At 39.1% G+C, this 18,023-nt stretch overlaps 1 protein-coding gene across 9 annotated transcripts in view; it reads left to right on the top strand.

Moving 5' to 3' along the window:
• Positions 1 to 372: 372 nt before the first annotated feature.
• Positions 373 to 18,023, top strand: part of SLC44A1 (solute carrier family 44 member 1) — a 71,503-nt gene continuing 53,852 nt past the window's right edge. For 7 of the 9 annotated variants that reach the window (XM_033520391.1, XM_033520392.1, XM_015653529.2 and 4 more), the window contains exons 1-2: positions 375 to 616; positions 16,240 to 16,329. In XM_033520391.1, coding sequence (XP_033376282.1) covers positions 590 to 616; positions 16,240 to 16,329 — 117 coding nt within the window. In that variant the 5' untranslated portion in view covers positions 375 to 589. Of the gene's footprint in view, positions 617 to 16,239; positions 16,330 to 18,023 lie in introns of all 9 variants that reach the window. The other 2 variants (XM_015653525.2, XM_033520393.1) reach the window with 1 other exon arrangement.

The following is an 18,023-nucleotide window of genomic DNA, read 5'->3' as shown; positions in this document are numbered from 1 at the left end:
ATGCTCCTTGATTCTACTACAAATTCTTGGCTGCAAATGTGTATGTACTACGAGGTCATATGAACGTCTCTTCCTCTCAGAGGGCGGGCTCTCAGATTCTTGGGAAGCCCCGCTGAGAGGAGCTTGGTTTCCCCACGCAGCTGCCCCCGTCCCGGTGCGCACCTTGCCGTCGGGCGACTGGTGAGCGAAGGACGAGATCTGAGCTCGACCACCACCGGAGTCGCGGCACCACCGCCGCCATTACCGCACCGGAAGCGGCCGCCGCGCGCGCGGGGCGGGGCGAGGGCGGAGCCGCCGGCAGGACAGGTACCCCCTGCGCCGCAGTGCACTGGCCCCGCCCCCAGGCCCGCCCCCCCGCCGGCCCCGCCCCTTCCCGAGTGGCCTCGGGGGAGGAGGATGAGGGGGCGCCGCGACGGCGCTTGTGGTGCTGTCGCTCTCAACTGACCGGGCCCCGCGGTCCCCGCCGCTTAGCCGGCGCTCCCTCCGTGCCTCCCTTCGTGTGCCCCGCACCGCGCCGCCGCCCGGGGCGGGGGAGTCGCGGAGAGTGGATGCCTAGCGGGCACCCCCGGGGCAGAGACCCGCGGACGCCATGGGCTGCTGCAGCTCCGCTTCGCAGGTGAGTGGCCCGTGTCCCCCTCCCTTTTCCGACCTCGCCGTCCTCCGCTGCAGGGACCTGTCACACCCGCCCGTAGCCCCTCTGCTCGCCCCGCGGCTGTGGGCCCCCTGGCCCCGGGTCTGTCCCTGTCGCTGTCCTGTGGCTGCGCAGCCGCTTGTCCCCTCCACAGCCGCGCTCTCTGGCGGCCGTGCATCTCCTTGTGCCCCTCGCAGCACGGCTTCCACCAGGCTAAGCACCGCTTTGCTGCCTCCCTCCACGGAGCCCCGCTTTCCTGTGTCAGTACATCCCCCTCGCTACACCTGTAGCGCCGTTCTCCCGTTGCTGCGCACTCTTCTGCGTCCCAGTCTGTAAGCACACTCTGTCATGGCTGGGAACCCATTGCTTTCCCTCCCCACTTCACACTCCTCCACCAACAGCTTTGGCCTCCCGTGACTGCGACCACCTTGCTTTCCCCTCCCGTAGCCTTGCTGTTTCGTGGCTGGGCACAACACCCTTACATCCACTCGCCCCAAGTCTTCATGCACATGAGCTTGTGCACCTTTTTGCTCGCTCTGTAGCTGTGCTTTTCCCGCTCGTGGTTGTGCATCCCCGTGTTCACCAGCATCACTCCCCCCGCCCCCCCAATAGCCTTGCTCCTTACCATGCTACGCACTTCCACCCTCTGCATACTGTTCTGTGTGCTGTTTCTCCTGTGGATCATCTTCACCTTGCCCCTTGTTCCCCAGCTGTGCTTTTGCTTTGCAATCTGTAGCATACCCTGCTCCACTTCCCTGCTATGGCTGCAGCTGCAGACGTCCAATTCTCACCTGCCATCCTTCTAGTGCCTTGCACCACTGTCCTGTGGTCCCCACCTCCCCCCCCCCCGCCATGCTCAGTACATCTCCCTAGATAGCTCTGCATGCCCTGCCCTTCCTGCAGCATGTTCTTTGGGGTCCCTACTGCCCCACCCGACAAAGAGAAGCTATTCCGTGGGAGGAAAGTCATCAAGCCCAGGGCATCCCTGAAGTCCACTGTCACTGGAGACAGTCTTAATCCCAGCCTCCTTCTTCACTCTGTGTCCGAGGGTTCAGGTGCCTCCCTATATCCATTTCCCTGTATGTGATTGGTTCCGTGCACATCTCTTGTTTCCGAGGTCGGTTTTTCTTTCTTCCCCCTCCCCCTTCTCTCTGCTTTGCCCTTACTGACTCCTTTTTTTCCCCCAGAGTGGTGCTGCCAGGCAAGGCACAATCGGGAGCTCCACCCAACGCTCCAGTTTGCGGCTCTGCTTCCCATTTTAACTTTGCCTTTGAACAACACGGCCAAAGCTGTGCTGGTTTTTTGCATGGCTCTTTTTCTGAAGGCTGTAGTATGAACGATCACGACTGATGCCTTGGCTGTGCTTTGCTCGCTTGTAAATGTTAGTTTCCTTTGGCTGTATCACTTGCAGTGGCTGAATCCAGCTTCCAGCAGACTGCTTATGTGGGAAAGTCCGTCTCTGCTGTCCCAGATGACTCATCACAGAGATGAGTTTTTGTAGCTCATCCGTTCAGGCAGACTTTTTTTTTATGTAAGAGCTCTGTCCTTCCAATGCAGAACACTGCGGAGAACTGTCCAGTTGCAATAGGAAACGTCCTTTCAGTATAGCAAATATGCTGCAAGGAGGAAGGCAGACAGCTTTGTGGTGCACAAACAAATGGTTTGAATTACGAGAGTGAGGTATATGCTAAATGTTAGGGGTGGATTTTGAATTTCTTCAGTCACTGCAGTACACTGCCAGAGCATATTGTGAAGTCTGTATTGTCTGAGGTTTGCTAAAAAAAACAAAACAACCCATGTTAGATAAACATCTGTCAGGAGTGGCTTAAGGAAAGCTGATACAGACTTGGAGCACTGAGTGAAGTTGATGTTTTGAAGTCTTTTCCAATCTTATTTCTGTGATTTCTGAGAAATTGCTTTTCTCAAGTGTTTTGTAGGCCCTTTCTAGAGCTAGAAAATTTGAATTGCAGTTCACTGTTCTTTTCTTAAAGGAAAATGCAGACTTACTTGCGGGTAATGTTAGCGGATGAATTGGTTTGCGTATCTGGCATATGCATATCTGGGTTTCAGCTGACTGATTTTGGATTTTAGTGCAATTTTTGTAATGCTGCCAGGTTATATGACATTAATAGTATTCTAGTAAACTTTTCATTTGCTTTCCTTATGCGTGGCAAGATACGGTACAACAACTGACCTTTGTACACCGTAGGACTGAAGTTTAAGAATAGCAGTATATGTAATTTCCTAACCGTAAGCAATGGTGTGTCTGCTCAGGAAATTCAAATCAAAGGCTAGTTGCTGAATATTTTATCAGCAGTTTTGTCTGGTATATGGATTACAGAAACCTTGCTGCATACCATATAGCACTACATTAGGTTATAATGTCTGTCCTATCATCCCTTTTATCATTACAAATAAATGTTCTATTCCTCATCTACCATGGTCTTTGCATTTCCCCCTCTCATGTTTTTCCTGGGTGCTGGTTTTTCAAGCAAGGCAAACACCCTAGTCCAGGAGCCAGCCTGTGGCCTCTCTCCCGGGACACCCTGGCCAATCTACCCACAAGACATCAATGTGATGGATGGCGTAGCAATGGCGTTTATTGCAGGGAAATTTGACAATTTATAACCTAGGGTCATTGTGTTACTCCCATCTACATACGTCACACCTAAGTGCTATTGGCTAATTACAAGAGGTTTTACTATCCTAACAGAGAGGGGTTTTTTCTAACTTTCCGTTACATTCCGAAATCTTCCGCATCGCCGTGCCCTAAGCTACAACACCTGGGCAGGGGTCCATCAGAAATTCCTTCATATTTCCTCACCTATATTTTGCTTCTCCCTTTCTAGCTTCATATTGGTCTTTGACATAATCTCTTATCATGAAAATCCTCATTCCTTCTGACTTTGTTTTTCAAGTAGATTTCTCATTAAGTTTATTTTTCAGCTCTCTAGCCTATTTGATCTTCATCTGCTAATCCCCGTTTCTGTTTCTGACAGAAATGATTACTTCTGTTTTGATTCTGCTAGCCATCTTATCTGATTACTGCATCTCCAAGTCCCTTTCTCATGACTGCCACCTTCTTCTCTTATTTCTGATAATGCATCTACCTGTGACTGATTGTTGAACTGGATTGATTTCTTTGTAGTTTTATTCATAGCTTTTATTTCATACTCAGTTATTCATTTTTCCCCCTATATATGTTTCCCAATTCCTTTGCTTTGTAGGCTGTCTAAAGGCCTTTATCTTAGGCCTTTTTCTGTGCCTCTTTCCCAGCAGAATCTAAAGGTTTCCAGAGAAGAACTGATTAGAATTTACATGTTTACCTTTATTCAGCAGTATTGATTGCTGCTTACAGAGATGTATTCTTGTGTTTCTTTTATGCTTTTTCTGCCTTTTTAATTACCCAAATCCTCATTCATTCAGTTTTTCTCTTTTACTTTCAAACTTCAGGTTTTTACCTCCTGCTGCCATCTTATTCCCTTCCTAATTTTATTCTGATTTGCTATTCTTCATCCTTAAAAATAACAGCACTCTAGTCTGTTTCTCTCCTTTTTCCAAATTTCTGAGCAGAGGAATGTATGTTTTTTGTCACACATTCTTTCCTCTTTCTTCATACTGAATTAATTCCAGTCCATATTCTGTGTTGTGCTGAAATTGTCTTCAGTTAATATATCTGCAGGCTTCTTGTGCCCAAGTTGCAAGGATTCCATGTTTTATGCTCCTTGGTCTCTGTTGCTTTCAATAGCATATGTAATCCTCTGCTACATGGTGTCTTATTCTCCCTGGCATGTCTGTAGTACCACAGAATTTTCTGAGGCGGAAGGAACCCACAAGAATCATTGAATCCAGCTCTTAAGTGCATGGTCCATACGGGGATAGTACTGTTGTTTTTTAATTGCTCACTGCCTTCTACTTGCTGATTATTGTTTATTTGCCAATACTTCTGTCTGTGGATATACTTTGAACCTTTCTCCCCCTTTTGTTAACTTCCTATTTTACCAGACTTTTCAGCTTTATTTGTCAAGAGTCATGTTAAATTAAACTTAATGCAACCATACCAGACTTTCTTCCAGATGAGCTAATTCTTTCTGTTGCTCCACTGCTGTTTTGCCTGCTGAGGTGATTAGAACCAGAGTACTTCTTTTCCTGTTTCTTTATTATTTTCATTTTGGTTTTCCATGTTTGCACAAAGTTCTTCCACTTCCCCTGGTGTAGCATCTACTGTGATATCCACTATTTCTTTATCATCACAACTAGAATTCTTATTTACTTCTTGTTCCTTTCCAGTGTTACCTGTTCTTTCTCCTTGGTGTTACAGGAGTGTTTTCATCCTTTTTTTCTTTAGAATTGCTTGTGCGATTCTGTACTAAGCTGTCATTTTTTTGTGCTTGCTGTCTCTTTACTATCACCATCTTGAACCTTGAGTGTGTAGAGAAAAGCTTGTGCAATGTCAACTACATCTTAGCAGTTGTATAAAAGCAGTCTTGTTTACTTACTGTTAGTTATCATGAACAGATCTTCCTAACATTTCTTTGAATTGTGATTTAGCCAAATGTGCTATCCTATATGAGATGAAAATCTGTAAAGGAAGGGACAAATACTGAGATGGGATTTCTGTCTTCTGTCTGGTATTGCTGTTACTTGTCAGTACCTTCATGTTGCTTCAGCCCACTGTCCTCGCTTGGCCATATCTGTAGCATGAAATGGGTGTTTTCACAAGAAGGGTGCTTCTGTCTGGATGCATCTTTTTTGTCATGGATCTGCTGTGCAACAAAGCTGAAGTTTCTTCTTACTTTTTATGGAGGTAACTCTAGTTTGAGTTTATGGGTTTTTTTTATATTTTATATTTGTGTTGTTCTGAAGAAATGATCTTCTCTACCTAAATGTAGGGATCTTTTGAGCGAATGGTGCATAAGTTTTGAGTTGTTAAAATAATTGCATTTCTTTCAAATCTTTCATTTTACTGAGGAAGAAAAATGGAGTTGAGTGCTGGTATTCTCTTCCCTTGCTTTTCATTCTTCTCCTTTTCCAGTGATATTTTTTATTATGTCACAGCATCAATCTGTTTTAAAACTGTATCTTCAGGAAGTAACTGTTGGAGTTTATCACTCCTATGTTGCCACAACTGTTAGGCTGTGCTGTAAATCTCTTTGTTTGAACTAATCTGTATAGGGTTTTTGTTAGTTTGTTTTTAAGCAAGAAAACTTATTTTGCAGTATAACTCAAATTGCTCCACCAATCTAGTTTATACCACAGTTCTGTGAAGTTTGCTTTGTTACATCTGAGGGGACAGAAATTCACAGATAGTGAAAGGGAATGAGGTGTGGGGCAAGACAGAACTTAAACTGCTTTCTCATGGAACAGTTGTAATACATAACCTGTTCTCCCTTTCTTATACAATGGAAGTAGCTGATAGTAGTTAAAAGGTGTTTGGTTTGGCAACATGTTATAGGAAACAAGGCAATTTATTGAAGTCTTAGTGTTTGTGTTGCAATTGAGAAATACTGTGTATGTTTATTTAAATTTACAGCTTTTTACATTAGTGACTTAATCTATGGTATGCGTGAGAGAAGCTTGAAATATTGGAAACCGGAGGCATGACTGGGAAGAACAAAGCACGTGTTATTCTTGGTGGTTTTAGTGGTGGCCTTGGTTTTGAAAGACTGTAAGAACTTTCTGTTATAAGAGGAGATGAAGACAGATCATCCCTTCGCTTTCCCTTGAGCATCTGCTAGCAAAACAACACTGAATAAATCTGAAGTTTCTAATGTTTTGAAAAAAATGAGCTGCTGTGATGGAATATCTGTTCCTGCCATTATGGGCAATACAGATTACTAATTGTACATCAGCTGTATATCTTCAGTAGTCAGAGGTTACTGCAGTCAAACGAGTTTAAGGAGCATCAAAACATGCCAGTTTCATTTTGGGCATGGGTACTGTCATGTAAGAAGACCAAACAAATAATGGTGTTGATGAAGGGAAATCGAATGAGCTGTGAATTCTCCTAGGAGATAGGAAGCTTGATTTCCCTTTCAATATTTTTACAATAGATGAGGCTTCTGTTCTAGCCTCTGATAAGTGTATCTATCTATATATCTATATATATACACATACACACACACATATCTATCTCTCTATCTGATACATAGTATGAAGGTTGAAGTTTATAAGCATCCAAGAACATGCTAATGATAAGGCATCTCATGGAACTGCTTCTGTATTTCTGGTCTGTAAGCTCTGTTAGGTTCCTGTGAAGCATGAGATGTCCTTTTATAAATACTGTCACAAGCAGCTGCACAACCTGTGCAAATAATTCCTTTTGATCTTAACACAGAAATATTTCAACTATGTAGATACTTGTGAGTACTTATAAAATTCATTGAGATTTTCATACTGAGGACTAGCGGATCTGGGGCTCAGATTACCCTTCAGTTGTATCACTTAAAATTTGTAGGTAGCGAGTTATTTCCTTTATTTTGTCAGGTAATTAAAACATCAACACTTTAAGAGCTTCAGGAAGTGATAATTTGTACTGGGAACAAGCATGGCACATAGCATCCTTACAAAATTATTTTTTGATAAAGTGAGAACAGTTTTTGAGAAGACTGATTATCTTGTTGTCACTATTGTTAATAGTGAATGCTAAATCCAAAGCTTATGTTATTGTAATCTATTTGGCATCAAGACTGCTGCCAGCCATCAGAGTTTTACGTTAATAATTGGAAGAATTTGTTAAGTATCACCCAACTGATGGATTTTTTTTGTCATTATGAGAATGTTAAGTAGTGAAGTTGTTAAGTGTCTTTATGCTGTTTACTCTGAAGGCAAGCTTTCGCTGTAACTGTGCATGCCTTTTCTGTATTTGGGCTGACTATAAATTTTGTTTCTATGAACTTAGGTCAGTGGTTTCTTTTGTGAAAAGTAGAACTTGCAATTTAACAGAAACTGTGTCTTTGATATTTGTATCTTTCCCCCTTTGAAGCGTCTTTTGGAAAATCGTGTCCGTTTTATGCTTACCTTCTAAAAAATGGTTATGCAATGTTGTCAGGCTATTTCCATCTGTTGACTAAACTGATTGCTACTTTTTGCCTTTGTTTTATGAAACCGAGAAGCTTGGTTATAATTTTTAGAGAAAGAGTTTGTGTTGGTGAATATCTAATAACATTCTTTTAGGTCATTCAATCACTTTGATGTTTCCCAGACTTATGCAGTAAATAAATGTCATTGCATTCATTGTCCCTTCTTTGTTGTTGTTGGTGGTTTAGGGTTTTTGGTTTTGGGTTTTTTGTTTGTTTTTTTCCTGTGTTTGTTTGTTTTGTTTGTTTTGGTGTTTTTTATTTGCTTATTTTGTTTTCTTCTTTTAACTCTTCTAGGTAAGTAATTACCTAATATGGAATAGAAGTGTATAATTGTATGACAACAGCCTCAAGAGGGTCTGTATGTATGTTTAAGAAGAGAGAAGTGTCAACTTTATTTTGAAGTTCAGCTATACAGTCCAAAAATTTAGTTTTCTCTACTTTAATATGATTTCAACACCCAATATGCAGTGTACTATAAGAATAGAAGATGATTGCTGGTATATTAGAAAGCTGATTCCATACTGCATTTTTACATGCTAGTTTCTAGCAGATGCTATTTTTATCAGTAGTGTTGCTAGACTCTAGTGGAGAGCATGATGAGCAGAACATGGTGACTTGTATCTGTTAATATATATATATATATATATATATATAATGCCTCTCATTATTAATGTAGTTAGACAGCTGTCTACAGCAGAGATGAGCACTGGCCTGTTTTTGTTTGGTTTTGTTTTAAATTGAAACCACTCTTGCTGCTCTCTAGATACATTATTTGACTGAGGAAGAGACTTCTGAATGCTGTATATAGAACTACAGAAACAAAACAGGAAACCCATTTTAGTACTTTGTTCAAGGTCATGATAACCATGTCTTGTGAATGCTTTGTAAGACTTCCCATAGTTTGCAATAAAATGCTGCAAAATTATTGCCTAGTTATAAGGAAGTATGCTTATGTAATAACCTAAGGGCTTGACATATTATTTCCTTTTCCATTCTCCTCCCACTTTTTCTTACATAATTCAGATAGAGCTTTCTTAGTATTAGTTGCTGTTAATCTAATATAGTTTCAGTATCCTCAAGTGCTGCCCTCTTATTGTAGTCCTGAATGTTTTTCTTTCTTGTCGCCAGAATTTTGAACCTCTAAGTCAGGAGTTTGTGTTTAAGCAGCAGTGATTTTCACTGTGGCAAACACATTTAAATATAGGACACATTTTGAAGGAATGCATATCAAACTGCTATGAATGTCCCTGTAAGTGGCAACACTGTTAGTTCCCACAGCAGAGCTGTGCAGGCCCTGAATTCCTAATGAGCTGTGATGTCTTTGGTCTTGGGTTTACATTAAGACAATGGCAAGAACAGAGGCAACATCTATGGAATGTGTCCTCCACATTTCATGTGGACACCAGTAACTGAGGAGTTCTGGTATTTCTGGTAGGTCTTTTGAATGCATCTCAATGTCCTGTGATAAAGCTAACATTTGAGAGTAAAGTGTATTTTTAACTCTGTTTTACTAGTCTTGAATTAGAAAATATTTTATTTGGGATTTGAATCTGTAGAAGTAATAAAATTTGAAATTCTGTGAAACAGGTTGATCAACAAGTAGAAAATTCAAATGTAGTGCAGTAACTTGGTATGTGCAAAAGTCTTCAGAGTTTTGATTTTTTGGTTTTGTGGTTTTTTTGGGGGGTGTTATGTGTTTTTTGGGGGGGTTGTGGTTTGTTTTGTTGCTTTGGGTGTTTATTATTGTTTTGGTTTTGTTTGCATGACTGTTTTTTTTATTAATTATTAAGAACCATGAAAGTACCAAAATTGAACTGAAATGGATATTTTAACCCCTGAAAAATATTACTGTGATACTTGTAAAGTATCCTTATTTATTGCTCATTTGAAATAAACACTAAATAATGAATAATGAAGGAAGAAACAATAACTAAATATTTTTGAGACTTAAAAACAGGGCTTTTGTCTACAGATGGCCTGATTTCTAAACTACAAAGCTACAGCAGGTGTGTTGATCATGTCATATTTATTTAATCAGCTGTGTTATGTTTCAAGATAAATATTTAAGTTGTTGATTGAGGTAGAGGTATGTAATCAAGGAGTTTTGAAGCAGTGTTTAATATGAGTTGACTGTAAAGATGAATGGAAGATGATCTACAACACAACATATGCTACATTCAAGAGTGAAGTCCCCATGTATGAGTTTTCAGGGTAAGCATCCTTATATTACACCACTAGTAATACCATGATACCTTATGTGAATTGGTAATATTCTTAATATCTGAAGTGAACCAAAGTATAAATTCATTACCTTTTGGTGGATAAAGCAGTATTACACCATGAGAAGACTTTTCCTAGTATTATTTCTGAGTTTCATACTTATAACAGATGAGTGCATCTTTTCAGTGGACAGGGCATTGGCGAACAAGCAGTGAAATGGAAAGTCAATAGGAAAATAAGGATATGGTACCTGTATGTAAAATACTGTTATATGGCTCTAGGTCTGAAATGTGACTAGTGTCTGCTTTGCTATAATCTGAAAAATACACTGTTTTGTAATGACATTGAAGCAGAAATTCCACAAAATGGACATTGGACTCCACTGTGAGTTGCATGCCCTATTATGCAGTATCTTTTGAAATTGCCCCTAGGTGTTTTGGCTTCTTTCTAGAGATGTATGGTACATGCTGCACCCATCCAGCAAAGCTCTTTTGTCCTCTTAAGTGGGAGACATTGCTTCAGTTCTCTAAGTCTGTGGCAACTCAAGCTTCTGCCTCCCATGAGAATGCAATCAATAGCAAGCTCTTTGATGTTGGAGCAATACTACTCCTCCCCAGAGGGAGATCCAGGCCAAGTCTACACTTAGTATTATTTTAGTGTGTTTATGGAGGTTTTTTAATTGATACAATGTAGTTCATTCTTCCAGGGAACTGGTGTAATTAGGAAAGTTTGTACTTACTGCTGTGTGTTCCTGCTCTAGTAGTAATGGAGGTGTACCAATAATATGCTGTAGAATGAACAAGTTTTATTGTGAACCTGAGAGATTGTCTGAACTTATGATAGAGTGCTTTAAGCTGTTTAGTGCTTTGTCTGAACACCATGTAGGTCATGTATAGGAAGTCTAGGTAATGGTGAACATTTTAACTCAATCAGCTGTGTACAGTGTTCTGAGACTTCTTGGTGGAGTAAGCTAGGAGTTTTCTATGAAAATGTAACATGGCTGGTAATGTCACGAACTGAAAACAGGTTTCCTTCTTTAAGACTTTGTTCTACATACTTACACACTGGATTCGCCATATGGAAGTTTTATAGAGAGAGCTAGTTTACTTGAGTTTTACTTTTGCTATCTGAAGTGTACTTGTGTGAAATATTGAGTGTGTATGCTTGGCATCAGGACTTGTCTCCTCTTTGGGCTCTAGGATTGAGGTCTGTTCAGAGGTGGAGGAAGTTTCATTAGGAAACTAGTATGCAGCTGCTGCTAGTTCTTCTAAACAGCTGTATAGTTTAGAAAAGCCTGCCATGTCTTGGACAGAAAAATGCCATGTGTGTTAAACCTGGAGAATTACTCTCTTGCATTGGAAATGGTTTGGTAAATTAGTAAATTATTGCTCATCAAGGTCAACATGTGATTAGTACTGTTCTTTAGCTTGTAAAGATGTAAAATGGGTAAAATACCATCTCCTTAAATGGCTGTTGGGAAACACTGATAAATTTTTCAAGAACTGTCGTTTTGGTCTGTGTCAGTATGTTTCAATAGCATTTGAAGGTGCAGGGTTAAACTTGGCTTCTGAACTGGATGGCTTCCCGGTCATCACCTCTTAAACCTGGCTTGCCCATTTCCCAAGGAGCCATGCTCTTCCATGTCATTTGTTGGTATGCACAGTATTGCAAATGGACTCTCCAATTTTGAAGGGTTGAACTTGCATTGTAGGTGTAAAATTTGTGTTCTATACTCACAGTGTTAGTGGAATAAACCAAATGCTATTTATGTGATCAGCTGAATCTCTGGTACTTTAACAGAATCAGTCTGCCTTCTAGGAAACGTGGATGTTGCAGGACTCCAGTGGTTTCCATAAAAGATGCCAATCAGAATGAGAATCCCTTTTTGCCTCTAAAAGCCATTTATTAATGCTGTGTGCACACTGTGGCTGTCTTCTATGAAGATAGTTAGCTACACAGTAATTTCTGAATTCTAGTTTAAATAAAGAGCAGTAATGTCTATTTACTCTTCTGTATTGAATTACAGTTGTATGTATTCTGAGTCAGGATGTTATATCAAGGTGATGAAACAAGAAATAATTTAAAGATATAGTTAGATCAGTATGGTTCCTGGGATAGGGTTTTGTAACAAATTATCTTAATGTTAATGCATTTAACTATCTGAATGAAGTTGTGGCTTTATTCTTACAACCTTTGTGTCCATGTGCAAATTAGAGTAGTCTTGTACTCTCCAGCTGCTAACTTATACGCACTAGCGGAAGTGGAACCTAGAATCTAACCTCTAGGCTCTGACTTGCAACTCCTTTTCATCCATTGGTTGTAACTCATGCCATTTATTCACTGGATTGTCCTTAATTCAGCCCACCTGCCTCACTAGCACCAGAGTTCTCTTCCACTTGAAATGTGTCATCTGACCACCACAAGACCTTTTCTTTCTACTTCCCGTACCATCATGATGTTGCAACATCATCAGTTGATGGCAGATTCCATCTTTATCCTTATATTATTCACATCTTTGCTACTTGCCCACAGCTCAATTTTCTGTATATGTAGTGCTGCAGATGTTCTTTAATAGTCTTCTTGCTTCAGTCTCATCATTCCCAAATTTTACATTGCATGAGATATGTTGTGTTCAAACTAAATTCTCTTTAGTTCCCTGCATCTGTAGTCTCCCATTGAAATGCTATGTTTTTTCATCTTTTTATGCTCTTAAATGGGTTTCACTCTGGTAATGGCATGAGAGTACTTGTATGGCAGCATCCAGTACTGCTATTACAGTTAACAGTGAAAGTGGTCTTCGCTATGCTTATGTGCAGGAATTCTTGCAATTCCTGTGCAGAAGTATATTGCAGTATGCAGAAGAGACCTACTCTTTGTGCTGCAAAGGTATATTTTGGAAGTGATAGCAAGAAAGAAATACGGAAGAGGGATTTCTATTTTTGTTTTGGAGTGATTGAAGAAAATAACCTCTATTTTGTATTTACATGCAAGTACTTTTAGTCTTGAGAATGTGTAGCTCTGAATTCAACTAGGAAAAAACAGTAGTTAGTGTCCTGACATTCTCCCCACTTCCTTTTCTACAAGAGAATTCTTAATTGTAGACATCCAGTCTTCTAGGTGTGTAGTACTAAAACATGATTGTAAAACTCCAGCACACGAGGGTTTTGATTTGATTGTGCAAAATGGACAGATGTAAACTTCTTAGCACACTCATTTGGGTTCTTGAGTAAATAACTCATAAAATCAGCACAGAAAAGCTGTTATGAGCAGAAAATGTTCCCAGCCTGCAAATTTGTCTTGGAGAGAAAGACGGGTTTGACAGCCTTCCACTTCTGACTGAGTGTTCCAGATTGTCCATGCTTTCATGACAGTACATGCTTTGTTAATGGCAAGAATATCCTTAGGGAACATTGTGTAAATTATGAAATTTTTATTTCATAATTGCAATAAAATAATTCCCTCTGTTTCAAGGGTAAACTTGAAATTAATCTAATAATTTACAGTTGTTTGTTGTTTTTTTTTCCTCTAGCTCTGTTGTATAAGCAAATACTGTAGGCTCCTAATATATCTGGAAGAGTAGAAGTGCTGATTTAGGATTTCAGGCAAAGCATGTCTTCTAAAATGTTATGGTGTTTCAATCACAATGGAGACAAGCATAGTTTACAGATTGCAGAACAAACAACATTTGTTAGACCTTATGTTGACCATGAATTAACAATTTATGTTGCCAAAGCATGAAAATCGCAGTCTGAGTAAATGCCTAAGGGTGTAGAATAGACAGGGAGCAATCGCTGGAGAAACAGAGACACTGATATCAAAGACAAGGACAAAAGACTATGAAGAGATGGAAAGGGATTCATTGGGAATCCGGAATACAAAGAAGTAACTGGGAAGAAGACAGTAGACAGATAATGGTAGCTAGCTTGGGTTTTATGGGGGTCTGAGACAATAAAGATTGGACAGGCTATATATGTAAAATTTTATATGTCATTACCATGCTAGGTGGTTAAATTATAAGTTAGTAAGTATCTTACTACTTATTGACTTTCATCCAAGGATACTTTGTTTAGATTACCTTCCTGGTTTGGTGGGGTTTTTTGGTGTTTTTGTTGGTATGTGGGTTTTTGTTTTGTTTTTGTTTGTTTTTTTTGTTTGTTTTTCACAGAGTAAGAATCACAGATAGAGAACTAGTTTATCTGTGTAACTTTCCGACTATGTTCCATGTTATGGCATTTCAAGTTTCTTTTTGACATATAAATTGCAGTCCACTTAGTAAGTAAAATGGATTACTTATGGTAACTGTGACTAGTCAGACAACCAAAATCCTTGCCAGAGCTATTCTAGAGGCTTTTAAAAATCCTATTAAAAGATTTTGGATGCAGATGGTAGAAAGGATAAAAAAAAACCCAACAAAACAAACAAAGCACACCCTGCAGTGCATTTTGCTGCTCCCTCTTTTGCCAAGGGCAGTTTGCTCTTAAGACAGCAGCTGTAGCTGAATTTTTTCTCTGCTGTTTGTAAATAAAAGTAAATTTCTAAATAATCTAGAGTTCTTGGAGTGAATTTAGGAATAGGAAGCACCAAGCCTTACATAATTTATGCAGTTATGATTATGCTAATTATAACAACATGAATGTCACAATCTTGTTGTAAATGTTAAGTTCAAAGAGTGTGCTAGTTTTAAGTGTGAACTGCCAGCATCAGAAAATTCAGTTTTGTTGAATGTGCATTGTAAAGTGCATAATGTGACCTTTTAGCACCTCTAACTACTGATTATTAAGTAAAATCTAAAGTTTGACTTTCAGAATGTACAATGAATTTGCAGCTTGAATTAAAACAGTGCTTATCACATCTGTAAAACTACATTTATCACACCTGTAAGTGGAACTTCCTTAGTAAACATTGCAAAATCAGCATGGAATTCCTGAATGCCAAGTTGAACTACTTAGAAAACCACGTTTTTGTGATGCATTCAGGATTTCATTTGTTTATCCAGTTTTTAGTTTTATTTGTTTATCCAGTTTCTAATGGGAGTATTTGAAAAAGTTGTTTTGAGCTTGTGAACAAAAAAAAGCCAAAGTCATGAATACTGAAAAAAATCACCTTGCTAATATCATGCTATTGGTTTTTTGGGTTTTTTTATTAAAAATATGCAAAATACATACTGGCGATAGAACATGTTGACATTTCATCCAGCCATTCTGTTTTAATTCAGCAGTGACATTTGCTACCTGTTCGGAAAAATCTTGAAGATTCCTAGGAGTATTAAGAGAAAAAAATAAATTTAAAATTTGTATAGGTTATCCCCTTTACTCTCTCTCTAGAGAGAACAGTTGTGTATGCAGTCTCCTTACATCAACCTCCTTTTCTTCCTGAATGAAGGATTAAAACAGTGTCTGCAGTTCATGGGTCTCAGTCAATACATATGAAGATTCAGTATTTGGGAGCCTGTTGAAAAAACTTCTCTTTGTAACTGTGTATTTTTACAAGTAGCTGTAATCAGTATTTTTGTTACAACAAATTCTGATTAGGTGGTTAGTTTTATATTAGAGCTAGTGCTTATTATTTTCCCTTTCCTGGAACCTTTTTGCCTGACTGTTTATAAGACTCTAATTATCTTAGCAATGTATGTTTACTTGAGAATTTTTACCTCATGAACAGGAAACTATCTAAATTGCTTACAACTACCTCCATCATTGAGTATTCCAACCTTTAATTATACCATTTACCTTTCTGCCACCATAACAATACAGATGAAGGATTTCTTCACTGAAGTGTTAATCTCAGCTGCCTTATGGCAGGTAGAAAACTGTTCCTTAAACAGCAGTTTATTCCCTCCTTTCTACATCCATAGCTCTTGTTCAGCCTGCCAATTGTATTTGAAAACCTAGGGTTTTTTGAAAAGTTTAATAGTTATCCTTTCTGGAAATCAGATTACTGAAAGGTCGCTGTGAAATCTAGCTGTGCAATAGGAGATACTGTCAATTTCATGCCATTCATTTCTGTTTTCTGGTAATAAAAAGACTAGTGAAAATAACATGTTTTGTGGATAAATATTTGTAAATTTCTGGATAAATTAGCTATTTTTTGGTAAATAACTATTTGATGGTCTAGCTCTTGTGGAGGCACTTATTTTGAAATCTTACATGAGCCTTACTCTTAGTCTTTCAGCCAAGGTTCTTCAACTATCTTGGTATTTGAAGATGGCTCCTGCTGTACATAAATTACCTGTAGAATAGTTTTCTGCCTTTTTCTATTATGAACAGACAAAGTGTTTTTAACCTTGTGTCTCTCTTCTCACACAAGAGTTCCAAGCGAGAGTGGAAGCCTCTGGAAGACCACAGCTGCACAGATGTACCATGGCTGCTCTTATTCATTGTCTTCTGCATAGGAATGGTGAGTAAAACTCAGCAGATTTTGGAAATGTTATAGAGTTGAAGAGTTTGCATTCATAAGGAAGGAGTTTCAAAACCTATCAGTAACTTGATCACCAGCAAAGATCAGAAATGGGTAGTGTGAAAATACTTTGGTAGGCCTTTGGTAGGGAACCATAATTAATTGCTGGTGTCAGTTCTTTCTCTAGCTTCTCTTCCCCTGAAACTGCAGTCTCGGTGGTAAGTGATTTTTTTCAGCATGGCAAATTATCAGTTGACTCATGTACTTTATGGGACTCTGCATGTCCCAGAATGGTAGCTGGAAGTCTGGTAAACAATTCTGTGAATCACAGTAAAGTTTTTTTGTGAGAAAAAAAGATTCTGACTATTAAAGAGCTAACTGGGGTTTTGTTTATTTAATTAATTTATTTTTATTGTATACTTAGTAGAAGCAGCTATTGTTAACAACCATATTACTAATAATAAGATATTTTTTCAAAGTTTTAACAGTTCTGTCCTCTGTGATGGACCCATCAACTTTTTCAAATCAGCCTCACAACACTTTATACTTTTTATTAAAAGACCAAACTTCTGAAAGCTGCAGATTAATGAAAATTAGAAGTATACTTCTTTCCATCTTACTTTGTTTCATGATCCGGTGTTTGCTACTCTTCTTAAACAGAGAGTGTCCATTGCTGCTTTGTACTGCTGTACTGCAAGCAGGTGTCCTTCGGGGGATTAAGTGCTCTCAGCCTTCTTTTCTGCTCTTCCTCAGTTTCTGGTTTTTGGAATAATTACATTGAAAAGTTTCTTCTGCTTTCCCCAGAGTTTTTTTTTCAATGGTTGGGCTTCAAATGTAAAAATCATAATGATTATTTAAAATCATATGTATTACAGTATCACTGTAATGTGAGTATCTTAAAATTGCAAAAAGCACAGCGCTTCCTGAAACAAGTAGATTTCTTTTGCATTTGTTTTTTTTCTGGTTTGTTGATGTTCCCTGATTATTTGATTATTTACCTGTTCTTCCAATAATAAATTAGTTTTCTCTGCACAAGTGTCCCAAATTTTCCTGTCTAAGCAATGTAATATACAGAGAAATCATCTGACTAGGTCACACAGTTACCGTTCTAGGAGACTTCACTTGCAGGGTGCACCACCCACATTTTCACTGTTCCATGCCAACGTCATTACCTGTTATCATCATTTCATCTGATCCTGACACTGCCATCTGTTGCTCCATACACTTGTCTCAGCTGTTTATTCTGCTTCCACTTCTCAAATCTTAGCCTGTCTCACATGTAAAATCAGATCCTTGGTGGTAGTGGAGTGAGCTGATGGTTCATTTCTCCCTGACAGTGGTTTGATAATGAAGCTTTTGGGTCAGCGTCTTGTTTTCACAATCATTGCCTTAATCTTGGTTTTGCTCGTAAAATATCTCTGGGAGTTCACAGCAAGACTTGCCTACTAAGGGCATTTTCCATATTACTTGGTCTGAACCATCTTACTTTGCATCTGTTTATTTCCTGCATTTAAAACCAGCATTTGAAACCACAGTGGCCTTGACCTGGTCACTTGCTTTAAGAGGATTTCCTTAAAAGAAACTTGTGTTAGATAGGCGTCTTAATTCTAGCTCATCTTTGAAAGTACTTAATTTAAAGGAAAGAAAAAAAATCTGAAAGCAAGAAAATCTGGATTGGGAGGAATTGTCTAAGA

This window comes from Parus major, chromosome Z, assembly GCF_001522545.3.
Source record: "Parus major isolate Abel chromosome Z, Parus_major1.1, whole genome shotgun sequence".
NCBI lineage: Eukaryota > Metazoa > Chordata > Aves > Passeriformes > Paridae > Parus > Parus major.
Note: the sequence above shows the minus strand (reverse complement) of the source record. Positions and strands in the feature narration are given on the sequence as shown.